At 47.5% G+C, this 20038-nt stretch overlaps 1 protein-coding gene across 7 annotated transcripts in view; it reads left to right on the forward strand.

Annotated features, from left to right (window-relative positions):
* AFDN (afadin, adherens junction formation factor) overlaps positions 1-20038 on the forward strand; it is a 1370646-nt gene that overhangs the window by 59250 nt on the left and 1291358 nt on the right. For all 7 annotated transcript variants that reach the window (XM_075339717.1, XM_075339721.1, XM_075339720.1 and 4 more), the window contains exon 3: positions 8309-8504. In XM_075339717.1, the coding sequence (XP_075195832.1) occupies positions 8309-8504 (196 nt within the window). The remainder of the gene's footprint in view (positions 1-8308; positions 8505-20038) is intronic.

Below are 20038 nucleotides of genomic sequence, written 5' to 3' on the forward strand. Positions count from 1 at the left end.
GCTGAATTCCTGTCACCTGTACCAAAACACACCAGTATGTCGCATCGACAACACCCATACCACACTACTACATACCACTAGAGGGCACTGACAGAGACACAGGATCAGCAGGGTTGGTCTCTGAAAGTATAAATCCAACCCCCCTTGTAGTTAGGACCCTCGGGAGTGCAGAGGGTGTGAGTGGGTGGAGTCAGCATGTGGTGGCAGAAGTGTGTGGTGGTGGTGATGAGGAGGACTGAGGGAGAGAGGAGTGTAGTGAGCAAGCTGCTGCATCCAGAGCAGCAAAGGAAGGCAGAGAGAGTGAAGTGTGGAGAGGCTGAAGCCACCTGGAGCCTGTATACAAGCCACCAACAGGAGGAGGAGTGCCTGGTTAGAGTGGAGGTGGTCCAGACTCTGGGACAGAGGGATCCCTTGGAAGCAGGACCTAGGGCTCAACACGGGGCTCGGCACAAGGACACAAGGACAAGGTACAGATCCAGGTCGACTTGTCGAGTTTTGCACAGCTGGAGGGATTCAGCGCCCACGGTCGACCCCAAGACTCTGAGGCATAGGCAGCAGAGAGGGCCTGGGTAGAACCCGTTAAATTTAGCTCAAGCTGCTCAGTGGCAGGACCAGAGAAACACCAGTTCTCAAACTGCTCCATGCCAGGGAGGACAACAAACCCCAGGAGTGCCAGGAAGAGTGTGGCCAGGTTCACAGCAAAAGTGGTGGGATTAAGCAACCAGAGTAGTCAGCACGTCCAGAGGCAGCCTTTTCCAGTTGCACCAGTAAAAGACTTGGACTGTGTTACTTGTGTGGATCTCAGTTATTGTCCAGCGCCTTTACCTCATCCACAGGACATTGCATCATTTATTTTCTTTCCTTTTTCTTTTGTTCCACCGAGCCTCCCCCAGGGCGCAGAGACCCGGATCCGAGCGGCTTGGGCCGAACTGAACTGGGACACCAAAGCTCGGGGGAGCTGGCGTAGTCAGACTATCCCCCTTAAATTAGCCCCTTTCTAATGCGCGCCACAGAAACGGGCCAGGCCACGACTGTACAACCACTGGCTCTGCGACGGGTGCACAGGGAACGGACTGAGCTACTCCAATCCCTCGGGGTCCCGTGCGGGTGTCGCAACTTTGGCCCAGTCTGCAGGATACCAACTAGACTCGCTAAAACGGGTGACAGCGTGCCTTTTTGGGACTATTTGTTTGCTTTTATGGACTTTGACGCCATTTTACAACGTTGCCTCCAAAATTTTCTTTTGCCGCCATTTTTCTTGACTGTAAATATTTGCTGCGCCACAGCTACAAAGGGCGTGAAACTGGAGCTCCCGCCCCAGGGAGTGGCTCCAGGATGTAGGCGGCAACCTACAACTGCAGAGATCCCGGAACTCTGCAAGAGACTTGAGACCTGTTCCGGATGCCCGTGGGAGAGGATGTCTGCCATGGAGGAGACAGAAACCAGTGAGCTGGAACCAGGCACTGCCGCCTGGTGGGATTGGGAGCTCGCCCAGTTTTGTGACCGGGTGCAGGCGCAATCACTCCAGCAAGTGATGATAGAGTGGCGCTCTGAGCTGCGGGAGATGGCCGTGGCGATGCGGGCCCACGAGATCCGGGCCGTGCGATCAGTGTCGAGAGGTGGTCACCCAGACCCCCTTGCTGCTGCCTTTGGGCGTGGGACCGGTTCCAGGCTCAGCGCGGAGAATCCCGCTGTCAGAGTGTATTAGCCGCCAAGTGGTGGGCTCAGAGGTGATGGCCAGACCAGAAATAGTCACAGCACCCCAGTTGCTGACTGGGGATCCAGCTCCTGCCCCCAGACCAGAGACTCGCAGCACCCCAGTTGCTGACTGGGGAACCAGTTCTTGCCTCCCAAACAAAAGTGGTCGCAGCACCTCAGTCGCTGACTGGGGATTTTCTTTTTCCAGCTTCCCGGCACCTGATGACGTCACCAGTCACAATCGCGGAGGACGCCGTCAGCGACCCAGCCTCAACGGAGTAATCATGTGCTGCTGCCAGGGCTCCGGCAGCAGGTCCCCAGGAGGTGAGCCAACCTGCCCTGCTCGGGATCCCCATTTGTTCCCCGCATCGGATTGTCCGGGCAGCCAGCTTTGGGTGCTGCACAGTCACCGGAAATCGAGGAGGCGTGCCAGACCATAGTAGTGAAGTTGGCCCGGGAGCGGAAGGTAAGGGAGGCCCGGAGGACCCAGGTGGAGGCCCGAGACCTGAGAGAAAAACAGACTTTGAGACTGGCCCGTTGGGCGAGCCGCGGAGTCAGTTACCAGGGTGTGGTGGACCGGTTTAATAAAAAGAAGGGATGGGGATTCATCACTAAGCCGGGCCTGCAGCCAGGAGTGTTTTTTGTTTCCCGAAGGGATGTGGTATCCCATCTCCCTAGAGGCCACCCTGATAGTGACTTGGAACCTGGTGATATCGTTACCTACAACAGGCACCATGGAGAAGCAGGGCTGGTACGCACTGGATGTGGAGCCTCAACCAGAGAGGGTCGCTGTTGAGGTGCCAGCCCCCATTCATGCAAGCACACAGCAGTAAAAGGTAGCTGTTTGCCAGTTGCCACAAAAGACTGTTTTGTTCCTGTTGTTACCAGCTACCAGTTTTCCAGGTAGCCACTGCTTTGTTGACCAGTTTACTTATGAGTCATTTTCAAATGTTTTTACTAATCTATGGACCAAAAGCTACAGGACTGGTTGTGCTCAACACCAGTTCCAACCTGCAGCCTGCTATACAGGACTGTTCCCAGGAGAGAGCATGGCGCAGAAAGGGTCCGTGGTGGAGTAGGCCAGGACAGGACACCGTCACCACTGAACCCAGTGACCCCCTCCCAGGACCTTGTCACCAGCTGTTGACCTGCTGTTAAAGGAATGGACCCCAGGTACTTTAAGTGGGAGACCACTGGCTAGTAGCACCAGAGACTCTGGGTGGTGGGTGGCAAGGGAAGTGAAACCTGCTTTGCAACGTTTAAAGAAAATGTGCTTCCCGCAAAGGATGAGAGTGTAACCAGTTTAATATTTTAGGTTTAAAAATGTTTTACCTGTTTTACTGCATATAAAAGTTTACAGTACCTGTTGAGTAAGCAGCCCGTGGACGTGCTGCAGTTAACCAAGGAGGAATGTAGCACCCCTGCGTTTAACTGGTGCCGCTACAAATATACCACCTGTAGTGACAAGCTGAATTCCTTTTCACCTGTGCTAAAACACACCAGTATGTCACATCAACAACACCCATACCACACCACTACACACCACTAGAGGGCACTGACAGAGACAAAGGATCAGCAGGGTTGGTCTCTGAAAGTATAAATCCAACCCCCCTGTAGTTAGGACCCTGGGGAGTGCAGGGGGTGTGAGTGGGCGAAGTCAGCGTGTGGTGGTGGTGATGAGGAGCACTGAGGGAGAGCGGAGTGGAGCGAGCAAGCTGCTGCATGCAGAGCAGCAAAGGAAGGCAGAGAGTGAAGTTTGGAGAGGCTGAAGCCACCTGGAGCCTATATACAAGCCACCAACAGGAGGAGTGGTGCCTGGATAGTGGAGGTGATCCAGACTCTGGGACAGAGGGATCCCTTGGAAGTAGGACCTAGGGCTCAACACTGGGCACGAACCCCCAGGACAAGGTACAGATCCAGGTCGACTTGTCGAGATTTGCACGGCCGGAGGGATTCAGCGCCTACGGTCGACCCCAAGAGTCTGAGGCATAGGCAGCACAGAGAGGGCCCGGGTAGAACCCGTTAAATTAGCTCAAGCTGCTCAGCGGCAGGACCAGAGAGACACCAGTCCTCCAACTGCTCTACGCCAGGGAGGACAATAAACCCCAGGGGTGCCAGGAAGAATGTGGCCAGGTTCACAGCAAAGGTGGTGGGATTCAGCAACCAGAGCAGTCAGCACGTCCAGAGGCAGCCTTTTCCAGTTGCACCAGTAAAAGACTTGGACGGTGTTAGGCTAAGTTCACACTTCAGTTGTTTTGCATCAGTCACAATCCGTAGCCTTGAGGAATTAAGGAATCCTGCAAAATATTTTGCAGGAATCCAGTATTTCCCCATAGACTTCTATTAGTGACGGATTGCGACTGATGACCCTGTGTTGCATCCGCTGCGTCGCGGTCCGTTGTTTTTGACTGACCGCCGAGCGGGGAGCAACGCAGAATGTAACGTTTTTCGGGCCGTCAAAATTAACGCGCCGCACAGGTATCCGTCACCATCCGTCAAGCTTGTAATGTATGTCTATGGTGCTGGATTCCGTCGTAATCCGTCTTACAACGGAATCCAGCGCAGGATTCAGTCATGCTCTACTGAGCATGCCCAGCATGTTTGGCACGCCCACTGGGCTGTCCCAAACACAGACGGATCATGACTGATCCGTCAAAAAACGGACGCACAGCGGATGTGACGGATGCAACTGATCCATTTTTTCACAGGATTCCTGTGAAAGGAATCCTGTGAAAAACACATCAGTTGCATCAGTTGACATCTAAAAAACAACTGATCCGTTGCTGACGGACCTGACGGATTGAAAACAACTGAAGTGTGAACTTAGCCTTAGGCTAAGTTCACATTTCCGCTAAAATCTATCAGTCACAATCCGCTGCTCTTGTAAACAGCGGAATCCGTTTAGCGGATTCCGCTGCTCCCATAGACTTGTATGAGCAGCGGATTGTGACTGATGATGCTGCGTTGCACCCTCCGCCCGACTGATCAGTCGTGGAACGACTGACCGCCGGGCGGGAGGAACGCAGCATGTAACGTTTTTTGAGCAGCGAGATCCGTCGGATTTCGCTGCGCATGCTCTCTGGCTCCCTGCACACGTCACCAGCTTTGGTTGGTTACCCGATATTTACCCTGGTTACGGTGCAAGGAGCCAGCGCTAAGCGGTGTAGGCCCGTAACCAAGGTAAATATCGGGTAACCAAGGTAAACATCGGGTGCTTTGCTGTTACCCGATATTTAGGCTGGTTACGTGTGCAGGGAGGCCGACACTTCCCCGCTCGGCCCCGCCCCCTCCCGCACTCCGCACATGTATGTACACACACACACACACACACACCTGTCCCCAGCCATGCAGACAAGCACTGCCACTGACACCCTCGTCTGGCCCCGCCCCCTGCTCGGCCCCGCCCCCTCCCGCACTCCGCACATGTATGTACACACACACACACACACACACACCTGTCCCCAGCCATGCAGACAAGCACTGACACCCTCGTCTGGCCCCGCCCCCTGCTCGGCTCCGCCCCCTCCCGCACTTTGCATGTGCACACACACATACATACATACATACATACATACATACATGCACATACACACACTCACTCACACATACACTCACCTGTCCCCAGCCATGCAGACCGCAGCACTTCTACTGACATCCTCAGCGCCTGGCCCCGCCCCCCGCTCGGCTCCGCCCCCTCCCGCACTTTGCATGTGCACACACATACATACATACATACATACATACATACATACATACACACACTCACTCACACATACACTCACCTGTCCCCAGCCATGCAGACCGCAGCACTTCTACTGACATCCTCAGCGCCTGGCCCCGCCCCCCGCTCGGCTCCGCCCCCTCCCGCACTTTGCATGTGCACACACATACATACATACATACATACATACATACATACATACATACATACATATACACACACTTACTCACTCACAGATACACTCACCTGTCCCCAGCCATGCAGACCGCAGCACTTCCACTGACATCCTCAGCGCCTGGCCCCGCCCCCCGCTCGGCTCCGCCCCCTCCCGCACTTTGCATGTACATACATACATACATACATACATACATACATACATACATACACATACACACACTTACTCACAGATACACTCACCTGTCCCCAGCCATGCAGACCGCAGCACTTCCACTGACATCCTCAGCGCCTGGCCCCGCCCCCCGCTCAGCTCCGCCCCCTCCCGCACTTTGCATGTGCACACACATACATACATACATACATACATACATACATACATGCACATACACACACTCACTCACTCACAGATACACTCACCTGTCCCCAGCCATGCAGACCGCAGCACTTCCACTGACATCCTCAGCGCCTGGCCCCGCCCCCCGCTCGGTTCTGCCCCCTAACTCCGCCCCCCGCACACAACGGAATCCGACAAAGAATTCTGTTCTTTGTCATCCGTTGTACAGCGTTGAACAGCGCATCAGTCACATGCGTCAAGCGACGCATGTGACTGATACAAATCAACGGAAATGTGAACTTAGCCTTACTTGTGTGGATCTCAGTTATTGCCTAGCGCTTTTATCTCATCCACAGTACATTGCATCATTTATTCTTTCCTTTTTCTTTTGTTCCACCTAGCCTCCCCCAGGGCACAGAGACCCGGATCCGAGCATCTTGGGCCGAACTGAACTGGGGCACCAAAGCTCGGGGGAGCTGGCGTAGTCGGACTATCCCCCTTAAATTAACCCCTTTCTATTGCGCACCACGGGGCCACGGAACCGGGCCAGGCCACGAGTGTACAACCACTGGCTCGGCGACTGGTGCACAGGGAACTGTGTGGAGCCTCCACACAGCAGTGGATACTGCTAATGACAGGCTGTACACCACAGAAATTCTCTTAATAGCATCACTGCAACTGCCCATGGCAGAAATAACAGGCTGCAGATAAGTCACATATCTGCTAGTTGCTGATGAAGGCCATGTTTGGTTTGCAACGTCTGACTTGACTAAACGGAGTATGAAATAATAAAAAATCATCATATTTTACTGAATTCAGGAGTGCCTTGTATATATTGCCAGGCAGTTCAACCAGCCACATGATTGTCCCATGGACCAGAGCACATCTTTTTTTGTTTTGTGGATATTGATCCTCTCACTAATGCAATTCTACCTTTTTTACACTTTGGGAAACATTCAAAATACCTGCAGCAGCCTTCTATACATTACACAGATACGTCATCTGGCCACCTCAACGGTAAAGTTTAGCTCATTCTCTAAACCTTCCCCATTTGAGGGCCTCTGCAGGCAGGGCATCTCGATGAAGGGACTGATGTCACGCAAATATGACTTGCTTGCCTCACATGCTGAGATAAAACATCATACATGTCAAAATGGGAGACGTATTTGGGAAGTGATATACCGAAATCACTATGGCAGACTAACTGGGAGAGGGCAGCAAAGACTTTTCTTTGCACCACACAAAAAGAGAATCAATATAACATTTTTATGCATTGGTACCATACCCCAGAGATCTTTGCAAGGCTCTTTCCTTATTCATCGGAGCGGTGCTGGATATGTATGAAAAAGAGAGGATCCCTCCCTCATATTTTTTGGGATTGCGAGGTCCTTTCTCCTTTTTGGATAGAGATGAGAGCTGACCCACAGAGTTCTGGGGTGTAGGGTTTCTTTGGACCCTTTCAATTATCTCCTTTAATGTTCCAGCCCCAGGGATTACGAAAGATTTAGCCAGGCTGCTCCTCCATATATGGACTTCGGTGAAATGTCTGATAGCCTCGTACTGGAAAAAGACTTTCTCCCACTCTCCAAGATTTGGAACTGAGGATTTGAGAAACGAGACACGGATGGAATACATTACAGCTGGCATCAACAGAGTGCTGACGCGAAGCATCCGCGTGCTCTGGTGTTCCGTGCAGGTGTTTTGCACACAACCTGTCTGCTCAGACCCCCTGTCCTTACTCTTCCTCCCCCACCCCTCAAACTTTTGTCTTTCCTTATGTCTTTTTCTCCTTTATGTCTTGTTTATTCTTATTGTTATTTGATGTGTAAATTCCATTTGTAAGGAAAATTCTTTAATAAAGTTATATATTAATAAAAAAAAAAAAAATCACCAGAATTGCAATTTTCTACTTCTCTGCACTTTCTGCAAAAAAATGTGATGGAAAGCGATCAAAACAAAGTATGGACCCCAGCATTAAATTAAGACAATAGCTCCCTGCGCAAAAAATAATATATGGCATAGCACCATTGATGAGAAAATTAATGTTAGGAGTCTCAGAATATGGCGGCAAACTAATTTGTTTTATGTAAAGTTATGAATTTTTCTCGAACTGAAATATAAAGCAATTTTTGTGTACAAAAGAAATCAAGAGAGCAAGTAGGAAGCGCAGTTATTCTGCAATTTGTCATGTAGTTTCGTTTTTTGTTTGTTTTTTTTTTTCATTTTCTACAAATCACTTTTTTTTGTTCTTTTTTCCCTGTAATGTGTAACACTCTAGGCAAATATAAATGTGTATTTTTATTATTTTTAGTGGTAAAGTACTATCTACTAATTCTCACTAAAAGCAATTCATAATCAAATATTATTGTGTGTTCTAGGATTTGGAGTTCCATGGAGTAATGAGGTTTTACTTCCAAGACAAAGCTGCTGGAAACTTTGCTACAAAATGCATCAGAGTTTCAAGCACAGCCACGACGCAAGATGTTATAGAAACCTTGGCAGAAAAGTTTCGGCCTGATATGAGAATGTTGTCCTCACCTCGATACTCTTTATATGAAGTTCACGTCAGTGGGGGTGAGTGTACTATGAACCCCGCTGTATCGAGCCACACATTATGTAGCAATTAACTGTGTTGTTCGCACAATGCTTTACCCATTCATGACCGGGCTTTTTCAGTTTTGTTTTGTTTTGTGTTTTTTTTTTTTTTCTTTTCTTTCCCCGTTTTTCTTTCTAACTGACATATATTATTTTTTTATTTTTTCAGTTTACATTACCACTTAAGGGCTTGTTAATTGCAAGACAAGTTGTACTTCTAAATGATTTCATTCATTTTATAATGTGGTGCACTGGAAAGTGTAGAAAAATTCCAAGTGTGTTGAAATCAGGGCTGGGGAGTCTGTGTCCATTTTGGTGGAGTCAGTATAAAATGAGCCAACTCCTAAAATATATAATATATTGGGTACAGCGATTCAATGGAGTATGTGATGAATATTTTTAAAGAAGAATTTGGGAAAGTTATGAAATGTCCTATAAATGTCTGTTTATATTCCTGAACAAAGACTCAAGGGCTTTTAGTTGAGATGAATCTGTGCTGCACTTCAGCTACATGATATAAGTAGTGAAGCTCCTTCTCTAAAGATAGGGATAAAAACACAAACAATGCCTGCAATCATCTTAATACTGCTAGAGACTAGAACAGGAAAGTAGGAATAAGGTAAGTACTTTGCAAGTCTAAACTTTCAATAAATAGCAAAATCGTCCTTTAGAATTTGATGATCTTGTTCAAGTTGCTTCACATCTCTCTCCTATTTGAACAACAGCGCATGTGATATACACTGCAACTGGCAATAAGTCTGCAAGAGGGACATGCTGGGACTCTGATTGGCAAAGTGATCAAATTGTTTATTGCTGCCAGAACCCCTAAAAGTGATTCCATCTTGAAGTGACGCGCTTGAAAAGGGGCAAATGTTGATCAAGTCAATCGGTGGGACAGCACTTAATGATTGAGCGTGTTGCAAATCGGCGCCGCCGTTTCCTCAAGCAGCCTTCTGCGGTTCCTGTTACACCCAGGCGTCGGCTTCAGTTTTGGCCGTGCCTCAGGTAGTCCAGCTGGCTGCTTATTCCTCCACACCTAAGTGTAGAGGCGGCTAGTGCGCATGTGTGTGCCGATTTACCCCAGCCAGAGCCTATGTCCAGTGTTTCGCCTGGTGAGCATGCTCAGCCTGTTGGTTCCATTCCTCGGTTCAAGCTACTGAGCATGCTCACACACTTAGTGCGAAAAACCTCTTTGCCGAGTTACTTGGCCTTCATGCCCTGTCTAAGTCCTGTGTTGTTCCTACTGAGCATGCTCAGCCTGTTGGCCTCATTCCTGAAGCCAAGTCCTCAGTTCAAGCTACTGAGCAAGCTCACACAGTGCACTGATTCTAAAGGCCGCTTTACACGCAACGACATCGCTATCGAGATGTCGTTGGGGTCACGGAATTCGTGACGCACATCCTACCTCGTTAGCGACTTCGTTGCGTGTGAAACGTACGAACGACCGCTAACTATCAAAAATAAGATGAGTATCGTTGATCGTTGACACATCGTTCTAATCCCAAATATCGTTGATGCTGCTGGATGCAGGTTGTTCGTCATTCCTGGGGCAGCACACATCGCTACGTGTGACACCCCAGGAACGAGGAACAACACCTTACCTGTGTCCTCCGGCAATGAGGTGGGCGTCACTTTTTCGGCTGCTCTCCGCCCCTCTGCTTCTATTAGACGGCTGCCGTGTGACGCCGCACGAACCGCCCCCCTTAGAAAGGAGGCGATTCACCGGCCACAGCGACGTCGCTAGGCAGGTAAGTTAGTGTGACGGGGACTAACTATATTGTGCGCTACGGGCAGCGATTTGCCCGTGACGCACAAACGACGTGGGTGGGTGCTTTCACCAGCGACAACGCTAGCGATGTCACTGCATGTAAAGCAGCTTTAAATCCGGTGAGGACTTCACTAGGTATGTCTGTGATGTGGCAGGACCTGATAGGCTGGATAGCGTCAGGTGCCCTGATGATGTGGCCAGTCCGGACTGGCTCGCAGAAGCCCGCCCGTATGAGCTGGCACCCAATCATTGGTCTTCTGACAGTGACTGATAGGGTGTTTGCGGCGGTGCTGCGGTTGTGTCGTCAGTGCAGTCGCTGGTTGATGATGTGGCACTCCGCCATTGGCTCCTGTTGGCGCCATCTTGTGTGACAGTGCTTGGGGCGGACCTGAGGTATTAAAAAGTCCCAGAGAGCACACTCCGGTGCACAGTCGTCCTGACAATGCTCTCTGAGCAGACATGTATAGCATTGCAGCCTTAGAGCCTTTGTACTGGAAGCGGTAGGCAGGGTTACGCGTCCGGTGCCCGTTGCGCCATGATCCGCAGTGAGGCATGGTAGGGCTAGTTGTTATGCTTCCCTTCCTACTATTTCAGTCTTGCTGTAGCAATCCAGTGGTTTGAACTGGGCTGTGCCTACTGTCCCATACTAGCATGGACAGCTATCCCCAGGACTCCCTGTGGGGTTAACAGGACAGGTCCTGGCCTTGTAGCGTTAACAGAGTTCACAATAGTCCTGGTCCAAGTGACTTTTAACTTGGGTCAGGCTTATATTTTTTTTGGAGCCACCTAGCTCTGTCTTCTCCTTCTGACCTTCGGGTTGCCAGCAGCAGTTTACTATCCCTGCACGGTGGACCCTGACTGGCGATTGGGAGACTTCCATTTTCCTAATCCGCCAGTCCCCCCGTAAGAGAGTGATCGCTTGAGCTGAAACTTTATTGTAAACATAGCCAACCTTCAGGTAACACTAAATGAAGGTCAATGGACACAGGCGGCAGAATTGAAGGAATTGCGTCATCGCCCATTTACAGTGATTAAAAACCTGCCTTCAAGATCTGCAAAGCTGTCAGATACTTGGTAGTGCAAGTTTTTCTGTAATAACGTTAGAACTCCAGCTTTTCTAGCCACTGAAGGGGAGCCATATCCCTCTCCCACCCATAATTTGCGCATCCTGTGAAAATTTACCTCCTCAATATGTGTCTCCTGCAACAATGCAACATCAGGTTTCAACCGCTTCAGGTGTCTTAGAATTTTGAGTCGCTTCTGAGGGGAACGCAGCCCCTTAATATTCCAGATGATCACTCACACATAACATGGTGCTTGGATACAGAGACTTTGCAAAGTGGCCATGTGGAATAAATGGACCAACTGTTCCATCGTGTTTCAGGCCTGCCCCATTTTGGGCACAAAGGAGAAATGACACTTCAGAGGTGCAAGTCTGGTAGACTAGTGATATGCACTGCAACATAACTAGTAAATGAACTGCAAATAAAACAGTTAACAGTATTCACAAAACATTTGCTTCACATGGAAGCGTCACAAACCTTTACGAGAATTTTTAAAAACTTGGACTCCCCTTCTTTCTGACCCGTGAAGTACTCTGGCTCCCAGCCCCCTAGGAGCGCCGTATCAAACACATTTAAGCATTAGATGGATTATACAGTCATATGAAAAGGTTTGGGCACCCCTATTAATGTTAACCTTTGTTCTTTATAACCATTTGGGTTTTTGCAACAGCTATTTCAGTTTCATATATCTAATAACTGATTGACTCAGTAGAATTTCTGGATTGAAATGAGGTTTATTGTACTAACAGAAAATGTGCAATCCGCATTTAAACAAAATTTGACCGGTGCAAAAGTATGGGCACCTCATCATAAAAGTGACATTAATATTTTGTAGATCGTCCTTTTGCAAAAATAACAGCCTCTAGTCACTTCCTGTAGCTAATGAGTTCCTGGATCCTGGATGAAGGTATATTTGACCATTCCTGTTTACAAAACAATTTTCAGTTCAGTTTGATGGTCGCCAAGCATGGACAACACGCTTCAAATCATCCCACAGATGTTCAATGATATTCAGGTCTGGGGACTGGGATGGCCATTCCAGAACATTGTAATTGTTCCTCTGCATGAATACCTGAGTAGATTTGGAGCGGTGTTTTGGATCATTATCTTGCTGAAATATCCATCCCCTGCGTAACTTCAACTTCGTCACTGATTCTTGCACATTATTGTCAAGAATCTGCTGATACTGAGTTGAATCCATGCGACCCTCAACTTTAACAAGATTCTCGCTGCCGGCATTGGCCACACAGCCCCAAAGCATGATGGAACCTCCACCAAATATTACGGTGGGTAGCAAGGGCTTTTCTTGGAATGCCGTGTTTTTCTGTCTCCATGCAGAACGCCTTTTTGTATGACCAAACAACTCAATCTTTGTTTCATCAGTCCACTGGACCTTCTTCCAAAATGTAACTGGTTTGTCCAAATGTGCTTTTGCATACCTCAGGCGACTTTGTGGCGTGCTTGCAGAAACTGCTTCTTTCGCATCACTCTCCCATACAGCTTCTCCTTGTGCAAAGTGCGCTGTATTGTTGACCAATGCACATTGACACCATCTGCAGCAAGATGATAATAATAATAATAATCTTCTATAATGCCAACATATTCCGCAGCGCTTTACAATTCAGGAGGATCATATACAAACAAGTAACAGTTATAGAAAATACATTATTTAAAGGGAAAAAAAGACAACCCTGCTCGTGAGAGCTTACAATCTACAATGAGATGGGGGGGACAAGGTACAAGTGCTTATTTACAATGACAATCCAGCCATCTCAAGAAAATGGGGGATAAATAATGGCTTCATGCATCAGTTGGCCATAGCCTTGAGATGCATTTGGGTACCATGGAGTTTGACGTGGGGTAAGTTTCTGAGAAGTTGTGGAGCGATTTGGTGAAATTAGTTTGACTAGGGATTGTGATAGGCCACCCTAAAAAGATGCGTTTTTAGGGTGCGTCTGAAGCTGAGTAAGTTGTGATTCGTCCTAACTTCTTGGGGTAGAGCATTCCAGAGGTTTGTTGCAGCTCGGAAGAAGTCTTGGATTCGGGAGTGGGAGGTTCTAATTAGTGTAGATGTTAGTCTTTGCAAAGTAATTTGCAGAGCGTAGAGAAAGGTTGGGATGATAGACAGAGAGGAGGGTGGAGATGTAGGGGGGTGCCGCATTGTGGAGAGCTTTGTGGGTGAGAACAAGCAGTTTGAATTGGATCCTGTGATATATGGGCAGCCCGTGCAATGACTGGCACAGAGCAGAGGCATCCGAGTAGTGGTTGGCCAGATAGGTGACCCTGGCTGCTGCATTAAGGATGGACTGTAGAGGAGAGAGTCTAGTTAGGGGGGGGGAGACCAATTAATAGAGAGTTACAGTAGTCAAGGCGAGAGTGGATCAGGGCCACGTTGAGGGTTTTTGTAGTTTCCATTGTGAGATAGGGGCGGATTCTAGAGATGTTCTTGATGTGCAAGTGGCAAGAGCGGGCAAGAGACTGTATGTGGGAGGTGAAGGAGAGATCAGTGTCAAGTATAACACCCAGACAGCTGGCTTGCTGCCTAGGACTTATCGTTGTGCCACACACAGAGAGGGAGATGTCAGGTTTAGGAAGGTTGGAAGATGATGCTGCAGGTCTTTGGAGGTGGTCTGTGGATTGTCTGTGACTGTTCTCACCATTCTTCTCTGCCTTTCTGATATTTTTCTTGGCCTGCCACTTCAGGGCTTAACAAGAACTGTACCTGTGTAATCTTTGTTTTCAGATCATTTGAGAGTTGTTTTGATGAGCCCATGATGGCACTCTTCATAGGAGATTCAAATAGGAGAACAACTTGCAAGTGGCCACCTTAAATACCTTTTCTCATGATTGGATACACCTGCCTATGAAGTTCAAAGCTCAGTGAGGTTATAAAACCAATTTAGTGCTTCAGGAAGTCAGTAAAAAGTAGTTAGGAGTGTTCAAATCAAGAAATTGATAAGGGTGCCCATACTTTTGCAGCGGTCAAATTTTGTTTAAATGCGGATTGCACATTTTCTGTTAGTACAATAAACATCATTTCACTCCAGAAATATTACTGAGTCAATCCGTTATTAGATATATGAAACGGAAATAGCTGTTGCAAAAATCCAAATTGTTATAAAGAAAAAAGGTTAACATTAATAGGGGTGCCCAAACTCTTTCATATGACTGTACATGCTTATACTTGGTAGGCGCTATTGTGTTTTTTCACCGTCCCCTTGTAATCTTTCAGTTGCTTTGATTGTTCTGCGTTTGGACTTTTTTTTTTATTTTTTTTTTTTAATTCTTTAATTACCGTCATTGGGCAATGACAAAACAGTGCCTATTCAGACGAATATATATTCCTTTTGCACCTTTCAATGAGTATGTTTAGAATTTGGTGCAAGCAGAATTTGAATCCTTCCTGTCATGGACTCAACAGTTCAGGCTGGTAAAGGTGGAGTGACGGTGCAGGAAATGCTTTCTTGCTACATCCTGTGTCCTCTCGTCTGTTGATGTCTGCCACACAAGACATTCTATGGTTATGAATTGGTTTAAAGGGAAGGGGTCATCCAAAAAAAAGAAAATTTCAATAACTGAAAAAATGTATAGTATTAATGTTTTTGTTTAAATATTATTTCCAGGTCGTCCCTCACGACCGCACCATAGGAGGGTTGCCCCTATCCTCTGTACGGACAGGAAACACACGAGGTTAAAAGGGTCCTCCCTCCCGACCCTCCCCAGTGTTTTTTTTTTTTTTTTGCAGATTCCAGTTTAGGATCTACTCACCGGGTCCCGGGGTATGCAGTCGCACATGCTTCCTTCCTCCGTCAAGCAGACCCATGAGCGGCTGAAACCACGGTCGGGTCACTCAGCCGGCTGGTTGCAGCAGGAGCTCCCAGCGTTGCATTATGTCTGTGCAAGACATGCAAAGACAGCTCACCCCGGAAGTGCGGGTTGGGTCCCAGAGCGCGGCAGGATGCGAAGGCCCGACGGATCGGAGCGAGTAGGACTGCGGCGACTGAAACCTGTAAGGTGTAAGAAAGGGGGGGAAACTATGAGCGGTCACTTGGCACAGATATAGTCTTCCGTTTAATGTTGTCGTCTTACGAAATGGAGTCCACCGTGGCAGATCCTCCATCAGAGTCGCCCAAGGTCCGCACAGGGATGGTCAGGTACCCATTACCCACTACTGAGGTTCCCCTGCTGATTAAACCCCAGTAGTGCCTGTTACCAAAAAGTAGGAGAGCAAGAAATCCTCAGTCAAATCCAGGCTTTGTCCTGTGTGTGATGCCAAATTAGCAGAAAATTATGTGAAACTCATGTGCCTTTCATGCATCCAGTCTGTGCTCCAGGAGGAACAGTCCTCTTTACTAGCTAATATGAGGACAATGATCAGAGAAGAGGTCAGTGCATCTGTAGCTTCAGTGACACCACTGCAGACAGCTTCCCAGGGGAAACGCAAGCGTCCCAGGTGGATTGTTGAACCATCTTCTGAAAGTATGTCATCAGAATCAGGCAGTTCAGAGGAGCATTCCTCTCTACCAAGAAGTGGGAAAAAGAGTTATATGTTCAATACGGCTGATACAGATACACGCTTACACATGGTACGCAATACAATGCAGGTTGAGGAGCCAGAGGCACTTGGTTCGATTCAGGGCCAGATGTTTGCTGGTCTCCGTTCCAGATGTTCACAGGTCTATCTAGTTAATTCACATCTTAAGGATATGATCTTGGAAGAGTGGGAGAACGCAGAGCGGTCATTATTCGTTCCCCGAGAGTTCAGATATCGTCTTCTGTTTTTAATGCAGAATTTGTTCAGATATGGGATACGGTACCGAAGATTGACGTGCCAATTGTTAAAGTCCTGAAAAAGACATCCATCCCCTTTGAGGACTCCTCTGGTTTAAAGGACGCAATGGACCGCAGAGCGGATGGTCTTCTAAAAAAGGCATGGGAGACAGCAGCAATCACTATGAAGGCGAATGTGGCTGATACTTCTGTGGCCAGATCAATGTTAGTATGGTTGGAGGACTTTGAGAAGCATGTTAAAGAATGTTCTTCTCGGGACTCGATTCTAGGCTCCTTACCGCTATTGAAGATGGCTACAGCATTTTTGGCAGATGTATTGGCAGAAACTGTGCGATTTTCTGCAAAGAACAATGTTCTGTCAAGCTCGGCAAGAATGGTGATATGGCTTCGGTCTTGGTCGTGCGATTTAGCCTCTAAGAGTAAATTTATGCTCTATCCCCTTTTCAGGTCCGAGTCTTTGGTCTGGTGCTGGTCATAAATCTTGATAGGGCCTCAGATAAGAGGAAAGGCTTCCCTCTAGAAGAGCAAAGATCTCTGTACTGGCAGTCTAAGGGTTCGAAGGATAACTATCCCAGCCCTCCACCTCCAAATATCGTCATCAGAAATCAGGACTATGTTAATGTCGCGGTCTGTTGTCCCAGGTCATCACAGGTTGGCGGGAGGTTTCTCAAAATCCTTGGTTATTACAGACCACTTTCAAAGGTTGCAGAATAGGGTTCTCAGAACTCCCACCCCCCCCACCTAGTCATTTCGTGCTAACTCAGGGTTCCCCTTCTTTCCTTCCTCATCTGTGGTTGGACATAAACAACTTGCTTCTGATGGGTGTAGTTACTCAGGTGCCTCCGGATTAGATTTTCCAGGGTCACTTTTCCACACTCTTTTCTATCAGTGCGGTAGTCGCCTGATGGTTTTCTATCATAAATCTCACAGCCCTCAAATTGGAACCAAGCATTCACATCACAACAGATGCGATGCTCAAGGGCTGGGGTGCACGAGTAGGTCAGACCTACTTTCAGAGTTTCTTGGCTTTCTTCAGTGCGAACAAAGTTCAAATTACCGAGAACTGTGAGCGGTTCTGGAAACAGTTCGATGATCCAGGAAGCTGCTGACTGGCGAACACGTCAAGGTCTTTTCAGACATCACCACCGTATCCTTTCTCTGTCAACAGGGAGGAACCATACATCTTCCACTTCAGAAGCTGGCGGACGACATTTTTCTTCTGTTGGAGAAGACTGTGCGGTCTGTCTCAGCGGTTTACCTCAGAGGGGCGGATAAGAAAGAAGCATGTTATCTCAGCCGGGGTCAGATGAGCGCGACAGAATGGAGCCTCAACGAGCTAGTGTTTCAGAGTCTCGTTCACAGATGGGGTCTGCCATCAGTGGATCTTTTTGCTTCCATGCAAAATGCGAAGGTTCAGAGATTCTATTCCCTCAATCCAAATGACAGTCCGGTGGCAGTGGACGCCCTGTCTCAGAGATGGGATGAAATTCTCAGCTACACTTTTCCCCCATTTCCGTTGATTCCACGAGTGTTGCAGAAGATTCAGCGGGACAGGGCTATGGTAATCACTGTCGTTCCCTATTGGCCAAAAAGAAGCTTGTTTGTGCTTCTCAGAGTTCTGCCACTGGAACCAACACTGATCTACCACTTCAGGAAGACTTGCTGTCTCAGGGTCCCTTACGGCACCACAACCTCCGCCAACTCCATCTCTCAGCCTGGATCCTGGGCGGGAGATCTTAAGGTCCAGAGGTCTTTCAGATCAGGTGGTTTCCACGATGATCTCCAGCAGGAAACCAGTCACGAAGGCGATCTATCAGAAAGTATGGAAGACTTATTGTTCCTTTGTGTGAGATGCGGCCACAGTCGCTTTTGGATATAGCAAAGATTCTTTATTTTCTCCAGTCTGGTTTTAATAAAGGCCTCAAACCTAGTGTTGAAGCAATTTGAAGCAACCTGAGGATCGTGTATCTGGCTGTATCAGTGATGAGTACCCCTTACTGTCTTAGTACTATGCACATTTAATAAACACAGGCACTTTACTGAAATGCATTGATATATTGTAGCAGCATTTAAAATCAATAAAGTTAACTGTTATTTAATTTGATACATATGTATACTATGCACTTTAAGTCATCAGCACAGGCACTTTATATATGTATGATTTGTTGTTAGGGTGCATCAGGGCCATCTCAGGGACAGCCCTCGTGGAGTGGGGGCACCATATTGTATCATGTATTACCAGGGTGCCGACCCCCACGTGAGGTAGGGGGTAGTTAGGAGATTGATATTGGGGTTTATGTTCTGACTAAGCAAACCCATCTCCCACCCAACCTCTGCAAAAGCACCTGACCCCACTAAATTTATTATTGTGAGGCAATTGGGGCACAAGGCAATTTGAGGCATACACTATCCTTTTTTTAAGCATATCTCACTGGCTATCCTTACTGAGCACTTTTTGCACTTTATTATTATTAGATTTGAGCACCTTTCATACCTGCCCTTAGGGTATTCTAGGGCAGGCTAAGGATTGCCGTCGAGGAGTGGGGGTGCCATTCGTTTTCCTTTTAGGGTGCCAACCCCCGCGTGAGCTAGTGGACAGGAGGGAGGTCTATTTTTAGGGCTTTATCTTTAACCCTCCTCCCTTTTTCCACCTGTGCACATTAGGTTAGTTGTGTATCTTTTTGATGTTTTAAGAGATTCTAATAAATTTTATTTTAAGGGTTAATATACTATTTGTTTTTCAAAACCTTCCCTTTACTTTGATATATTGTTTTTTTATAAATTTAACTTTTATTAACATTATCCATAACACAGGAAACTCCGTGTTGTACAGAGTAAAGCACAATGTCAGAACACAATCATTGTATCGAGGAATTGTTAGCAGATCAATTCCTAAAATATGGGGAGATACAAAACTCAAGACTGTATAAACAACGATGAGAACTGTAACCAACTACTGTCGGAGCATCAACATAAAACCTTTTTATACTATATAACAAGGCCACTTAAGAGGAGTGAACAAAACAGGGGCTGTAACTCAAGTGTGAGTTGGCAGAATAGAAGATACTGAGTAAAACATGAACAAGAAAGAAAAAGTCAGAGAAGAAAAAGGAGGGAGGGTTGGGGGTCAAAAAGGGTAGGTGAATTTGTCAGGGGGGGTGGGGAGGTTCCAGACACTGACAGTGCAAATTCAACCTGTCTCCAACAGTGAAATGTAATCCTCAGATCCCTTAAACTCTGTCCAGTTATACCAGGTCCTAACAAACCGGTCTTGAGAGTTGTGAATTATAGAAGTGAGGTCTTCGAGCAACATCGTCTCGTTTATCCTGGCAAACCACATTTCCATCGTAGGAGGGTTATATTTTTTCCACAAGCGCGGTATGCAAGCTCTGGCTGCCATGATTAAGTGTCGTAGTAAGGAATTCTTGTACTTTTTCGTTGAGATGTCACAATGATGTAAAAGGACAAGGGCCGGATCCAGAGCGGTGGTCAAGCTAGTAACTTTATGTATAACTGTTTGTTCATTCTCCCAAAACTGGGCAAGGCGCCCACATGACCAGAAAATATGCATCAGACTACCCTCCTCATCATCACATCTCCAACAGAGTGGGCTCACTTCTGGGAAGATTGAGTGCAGTCTAGTAGGAACTCTGTACCATCTGGTGAGCAACTTAAAACTCGCTTCCTGATCACTGGACGAGATAGAGGATCGACGGGTCAGAGAACATATCTTTTCCCATTGGGCCTCAGAAAACTGGATTTGAAGATCGTCCTCCCATTGTGATTGAAATTTGGTTTTAGTGTTCCCAGTGGGTGTGTTAATAAGATTATAAGCCATAGAAAGGGTATGTCTAATGGGACCCGTGCTCATACATTCCTTTTCAAAAGGT

Source organism: Anomaloglossus baeobatrachus, chromosome 3 (genome assembly GCF_048569485.1).
Source record: "Anomaloglossus baeobatrachus isolate aAnoBae1 chromosome 3, aAnoBae1.hap1, whole genome shotgun sequence".
Lineage (NCBI taxonomy): Eukaryota > Metazoa > Chordata > Amphibia > Anura > Aromobatidae > Anomaloglossus > Anomaloglossus baeobatrachus.